We start from the raw sequence: 6897 nt of genomic DNA, 5'->3' as shown, positions 1-6897 counted from the left end.
TTGTGTATATGCACCACATTTTCTTTATTTATTCATCTATTGAAGGACACTTAGATTTCTTCTAAATCTTGGCCATTGTGAATAGTGCTGCAATAAACATGGGAGTGCAGATATCTCTTAGATATACTGATTTCCTTTATTTTGGGTATGTACCCAGCAGTGGGATTGCTGGATCATATGATCATTCTATTTTTTGTTTTTTGAGGAACCTCCAAACCGTTCTCCATAGTGGTTATACTAATTTACATTCCCACCAACACTGTACGAGAGTTCCCTCTTCTCCATGTCTTTGCAAGCATTCACTGTTGCCTGTTTTGGATGAAAGTCACTTTTAACTAGGGTGAGCTAATATCTCATTATAGGTTTGATTTGCATTTCTCTGATGACCGATGATGTGGAGCACCTTTTCATACACCTGTTTGCCATTTGTATGTCTTCTTTTGAGAAACGTCTATTCAGATCTTTTGCCCATTTTAAATTGGATTATTAATTTTTTCCTATGGAGTTGTTTGAACTTCTTATATATTCTGGTTATTAATAACACAAGGGTATCAGATAGGTAGTTTACAAACATGTTCTCCAACTCTGTAGGGTGGTATCACACCAATCATAACTTGTACTTGCGAGTTATCTGCAGATAGATTCTGGGCTGCCTTGTAGGCTGCCCTTGTGTGCCAATGGTCTGGTGAAGATTACTGTGTATTTAATTCAGTACATTTGAATTTTAAATGTGTTCTGGTCACAGAGAAAACATTCTTTGGAAGATTTTTTAGGGGGTGAAAATGATAGTAGAAATTCTTTTTTTTTTTTTTTTTTTTTTTTTTTTGAGGCGGAGTCTCGCTCTGTCCCCCGGACTGGAGTGCAGTGGCCGGATCTCAGCTCACTGCAAGCTCTGCCTCCCGGGTTTATGCCATTCTCCTGCCTCAGCCTCCTGAGTAGCTGGGACTACAGGCGCCCGCCACCTCGCCCGGCTAGTTTTTTTTTGTATTTTTAGTAGAGACGGGGTTTCACCGTGTTAGCCAGGATGGTCTCGATCTCCTGACCTCGTGATCCGCCCGTCTCGGCCTCCCAAAGTGCTGGGATTACAGGCTTGAGCCACCGCGCCCGGCCACGATAGTAGAAATTCTAAATTAATAAGCTTTGGGGTAAGAAAGTATTTTCAAAGACTATTATTTATCCTTTATTTAAGAGGTTTCCTGGCATGAGCATCAAGCAATATTTTATGAGAAAAGGAAGGAATTTGGTTAATACCAGCTATATTAAAATTAAATAAAATAAATTAAAATTAAATGGTATTTTAAAATGTTTCAAAATCATCACTGAATAAATAGCTTGACTTGGTGATTACAAATCAAGGGTAGCATCAGGAGGCTAAAGCTAGAAGCCAAGCTAATACATGAGAAAATCACATTATATGAAATTTTGTGGACATGAGATTGAAAATGTGTGATTTATAAGCAAAAGGAAAAAAAAAACTTTAAATTTTTATGCCCTGCATTTCAAATTTCTGGCTGATTTATAAGCCTTTCAAAGTTCATGCTATTAAGCAATTCAAAATTTCTATGTCTATACATGTTTAGCTAATATTAACTCAACTAGCCACCCTGTGGCATTTTCCGTGCTTTTCTTCATTTCTTCCGTCTGTATTTTTTCTCGTCTCGCTTTTTTAGAAATGTTATTCCTATTTCTGTCACACTGTCACCTTTTAGTCTGTCTTGCAAGAATGTAACATCAGCAGCCAAATGAACCTAGGAAAGAAGAAAAAAACAGGCCTGTGTCATTTAATTAAAAAACAAAAAACTAAATTTTTCTCAGTCTTGTTTTAGCTTTCTTTACATTCCTTAAGAAATGATTTTTTAAAAAGCTTGTTCGTGGATAAAGGGCCCTTTGTTGAGCATACTCCAGAGATGGTACAGCTGTGTGTCAGCTCTGTGGTGTGACTCTGCAAAGAGAAGGGTGGTCCAGGCCAACTAGGATGACTGGGACACCCAGACTCTGCCAAGCTTGGCTCGCTGTGCAAGGCTGAATTATGGATCCATCTTTAGAAGAACACAAATTCCCAGCTCGAAGATAGCCTAGACCCAGTGTGCTTAGTCAGCAGAATTTCCAAGAATAAATGGATTCTTAAATGATTGCTCTCAAACAGATTTGCCATAAATCATTCTGTCATTCGCTAAATAACATAATCACTTATTCTAACAACATTTAGCAGTCACTTAGGGTTTGAAGGCTTTGAGAGTAATATCAATTAAATGAATTATAGATATAAAATTGAAGATTGAAATTACAGACATGAATATTTGATACTCAGGCCTTCTTTTTCTCTGTAAGGTATTTCCCATTTCCCAGGCACTGAAGTAAGCAGGGCTTACTTCTTTATTCATTAACATGTGTCCACATAAAAGCAGCATGATATTGCTGACCTACCCCAATAGTGTATTTATTCGGAGTTATTTTGTTTTATTGGGAAAAATAAGATAAATAAGTAAAAGCACCTAGTAAAAGCAAATAATATGTGAAAAATGCCCACGTGTGGCAGGAAATTAATTGATATTTATTGAATCTTACCTGACTCACTCCCCTCTCTCACTAAGAATTCCTTAGCTAGTCAGCCTCAATTTGTTAAACCCTTAGTGTACCAAATTATCTGACTCATACTGGGCCCGGCCTTGCAATGCCTACCATTTAACAGAAGGACGTAGACTGCACTTGGAAATACAGAAGCAAAATTCATCCTCAACTTTTTCTTCCATAAGATTTTTTAAGTCTTTGTCAAAATTTAACAGAAAATAAGTTAAATTAACAGGGAGACAATGTTGAAGCTATTTGAATATTTGGGGACACATGAGGTGTGATGCCAGCTGTCATTCAGCAAATACAATCAACTGTTATCTATGAGAGTAGAAGACACTCTTTTCCTATTTTTGACTTGATTTTATGGTTTCTCCCTTTGCCCATAAATGCTCAGAATGCTTTCCCACCCCTTCCTTGATCTCATGGCCACCGACTACAGGACAAGTCTAAAAAGATGCTAGGGTGGAAGCATGGAGAATCTGTGTGAACAATACATTGTTTCTATTGTTTTATGCTTTTGGATTACTTATTATTCTGTTTCCCCCTAATTATCACAAATAATATAAAATTACATGCATGCCTCATTACTAGGTAGCTCAATACATGGCAAGACTTTGGTTGCTATCTGGTCCCACCATTCTTAATAGCTAAGCTTCTGGGAAAATGAGACTTTGATGACTGTCATCTCTTCCTAAGCTGTTGTTGGCTCACCAATCTTTGGCAGATTGTCTTCTTTCCCTTCACTTTCCCAAAGGAGCTTTTACCAAGGCCCTCCTGGGTCTTTTGGTTCCTAAATGTTGTGAATATTTTTCAGGTCTGGTTTAACTTAGACTCTCTGCTGTACTTGTTCTTATTAATCACTCTGTCTTCTCGAAATGCTCTCCTCCCTTGTTTCTATGACTCCTTCTTTTCCTCCCTCTGATTTCTCTTTCTTGGTATCCTTTTCAGCCTTTGTGCTCTCTATTTAACCTACTTATTATATTTTATTGCTCCCTACGGTTCTGTTACTCCCTTTTCTTCTTGCTCTACAGACTCTGTCTAGGCATTCTTTTCCAATTCTAATGTTTCTTCAATCCATGTCTCTCTGTGAACTCCTGACAGGGATAAACAACTGTTTGCTGGATAGCCTCACTTGCATGTGTTAAATACCTCAACTCCAGCAGGCTCAAAATTGAACTCTTCATTTTGTCTCTACCAAGCCCAAATGTACTCCTCTTGGTTTTGCTCCTCTTGGTTTAATAGCACAACCATCTCTACAGGTTGCTCAGAAACTTACAAATCATTCTTGAACCTTTTTCTCAATTTCGTTCCTTTCAGCCAGTTCATAACCTAGTTTTATCTGTTCCGTCTTTTTGATGTTGTTCAAATGGTCTTCCTCTCCCTATTCCTGCTGTCAAGGCTTTGTTCTGGTTTTACCTGAGGTTACCATCATAACTTCCAAAGTGCCCTCATCCTTTCCTTCAGCATTGTTCCCTCTGATATACTTTCATTTGGTTGATAAAGAAATGAAATTCCTAAAACACAAGTTTCAAAATATTATTCCACTGTTTTTAAACCTATATTGATTTTTGTTGCTTCCAATGTAAAAGTCTGAATTTCCAAGCTTGTCATATGAACTCTTTTTCTTAAAATCAGTCTTCTGTAAAGAATTTAAGCCTCCTTTCTCATGACAATCTGTCTCTCAATTTATATGTCAGTCATAGTGAACTAATTCAAGTTCCTTGTTCCTTGATTGAAACATTCTTTTCGTACCTTTGAACATGCTGATTCTTCTACCTATTGTATTATTTTCTCCTGCTCCTCTTACCCAAGGCTTTTATCTAACTCCTATTTTTCTTTCAAAAGCCAGTTTAGAGTTTCCTTAGGAAGTCTAGAAAGTTTTTCCTGCCACAGGTTCTCTCATAGCCTTAATTATACTTATTTGTACATCTGACTTTTCCATTAGAAAGCAGATTTTTTAAAGGCAGCAACTATGTCTTGTTCATCTGTGCATACTCAGTACCTGACACTTAGCAGATACTAATAACTGTTTTAGTTAAACCAATTAATAATTTAGGTGTAAAATCCAGCCTCCAAAATGGCCAATGATCCCTACCTCCTGTTATTCACACCCTCAGGTAACCCACTCCTCCGTGGCACCAGGGTTGGCCACATAAGTGGCCAGGTTGTGATTAGATCTACAAAGAGGTCCATGTGGCCAGGAACCTCATGAAGCCTCCTGCCAACTGCCAACAAGGCACTGGGGCTGTGTGAGCGAGCTTGGAAGTAGACTCTCCAGCCTCAGTCAAGTTGCCAGAGGTTGCAGCCCTGGCCAGCAGCTTGACTGCATGTGTATTAAGCCATGAAAGACTCTGAGTGACAACAACCTAGCTAAGCTGCTCCCATATTTCTGATCCTCAGAAACTGTGTGAGAAAATAAATGTTTGTTTTTATAGCTGCTACACTTTGGGGGTACTTTGTAACACGTTATTAGATAACCAATGTACCCAGCAAAATGAATTATGTATATTGGTTATTTTATTTTAGTCTTAGAAGGATAAGAGATTCTCATTCATTCTTCACTTATTCAACTTTACCATTTCCAAGGCACCTCTGATAATCCCACACAGCAAGTTGCAGTAGCACAGAGAAGATCGTCCAGCAGGGAGCTCTTCCACAAACTCCACCAGAGGATTCTTGTCTAGAATCAGGGAAAATTCATTTCTGCTTGAATTGTTACAGGTCACACTTGGTGTAATTCCCAGATACATCTTGAAAGCAACCTGATAAGAAGAAAACAAAATTACTAAAACTTGGTCTAGAACAAATAACTATTAGCAGACTAAACAAATACCCTGTTCTAGGCGTTGCAGCACAATGGTTAAGCACATGGAATCTACAGTCAGGAAGTCTGGCTTCACCCTTAGCTTTGCAATTTATTGATCCTATGCTGCGAAATTTTAAAATATTTTTACTTGTGAATCACTTCCAAGATTCTTGAATAGGAACAGCTCTGGTCTACAACTCCCAGCGAGATCAACAGAGAAGATGGGTGATTTCCAACTGAGGTACCTGATTCATCTCACTGGGACTGGTTGGACAGTGGGTGCAGCCCATGGAGAGTGAGCCGAATCAGGGCAGGGCATCACCTCACGTGGGAAGCTCAAGGGGTCAGGGGATTTCCCTTTCCTAGCCAAGGGAAGCCATGAGTGACTGTTCTTGGAGGAACGGTACACTTTTGCCCAAATACTGCACTTTTCTCGCAGTCTTCACATCCGGCAGAACAGGAGATTCCCTCCCTCAGGAGATTCCCTCCAAAGCCTGTGCCTAGCTCGGCAGGTCCCGTGCCCACGGAGCCTTGCTCGCTGCTAGCACAGCAGACTGAGATTGACCTGGGATGCTGAAACTTGGTTGGGGGAGGGGTGTCTACCATTGCTGAGGCTTGAATAGGTAGTTCTATGCTCACAGTGTAAACAAAGTGGCAGGGAAGCTCTCACTGGGTGGAGCCCACCACAGGTCAGCAAGGCCTACTGCCTTCCTAGATTCCACCTCTAGGGGCAGGGCATATCTGAACAAACGGCAGAAGACAACTTCTGCAGACTTAAACGTTCCTGCCTGACAGCTCTGAAGAGAGCAGTGGTTCTCCCAGCATGGTGTTCGAGCTCTGATAACAGAGAGCCTGCCTCCTCAAGTGGGTCCCTGATCCTCATGTAGCCTGACTGGGAGATACCTCCTTGTAGGAGCTGACAGACACCTCATACAGGCAGGTGCCCCTCTGGGACGAAGCTTCCAGAACAAGGATCAGACAACAATATTTGCTGTTCTGCAGCCTCTGCTGGTGATACCCAGGCAAACAGAGTCTGGAGTGGACCTCCAGAAAACTCCAACAGACCTGCAGCTGAGGGGCCTGTCTGTTAGAAGGAAAACTAACAAACAGAAAGGAATAGCATCAACATCAACAAAAAGGACATCCACACCAAAACCCCATCCATAGGTCACCAACATCAAAGACCAAAAATAGATAAAACCACAAACATGGGGAGAAACCAGAGCGGAAAAGCTGACAATTCGAAAAACCAGAACACCTCTTCTCCTCCAAAGGAACACAACTCTTCACCAGCAGGGGAACAAAACTGGAGATGGAGAATGAGTTTGACAAGTTGACAGAAGTAGGCTTCAGAGGTCAGTAATAACAAACTTCTCCGAGCTAAAGGAGCATGTTCTAACCCATCGCAAGGAAGCTAAAAACCTTGAACAAAGTTTAGACAAATGGCTAACTAGAATAACCAGTGTAGAGAAGCACTTTAATGAGCTGATGGAACTGAAAACCATAGTACAAGAACT

The 6897-nt window shown here is 40.3% G+C and overlaps 1 protein-coding gene across 1 annotated transcript in view; it reads right to left on the bottom strand.

The window, feature by feature from the left end:
* Nucleotides 1-1409: 1409 nt before the first annotated feature.
* TRAPPC3L (trafficking protein particle complex 3 like) overlaps nt 1410-6897 on the bottom strand; it is a 50210-nt gene continuing 44722 nt past the window's right edge. Inside the window, exons 4-5 of the mRNA XM_023218978.2 lie at nt 5151-5336; nt 1410-1748 (exon numbers count right to left, since the gene is read on the bottom strand). Coding sequence (XP_023074746.1) covers nt 1629-1748; nt 5151-5336 — 306 coding nt within the window. The 3' untranslated portion in view covers nt 1410-1628. The remainder of the gene's footprint in view (nt 1749-5150; nt 5337-6897) is intronic.

Source organism: Piliocolobus tephrosceles, chromosome 5 (genome assembly GCF_002776525.5).
Source record: "Piliocolobus tephrosceles isolate RC106 chromosome 5, ASM277652v3, whole genome shotgun sequence".
Classification (NCBI taxonomy): Eukaryota; Metazoa; Chordata; class Mammalia; order Primates; family Cercopithecidae; genus Piliocolobus; species Piliocolobus tephrosceles.
This window is presented reverse-complemented; position numbering and strand designations above follow the sequence as displayed.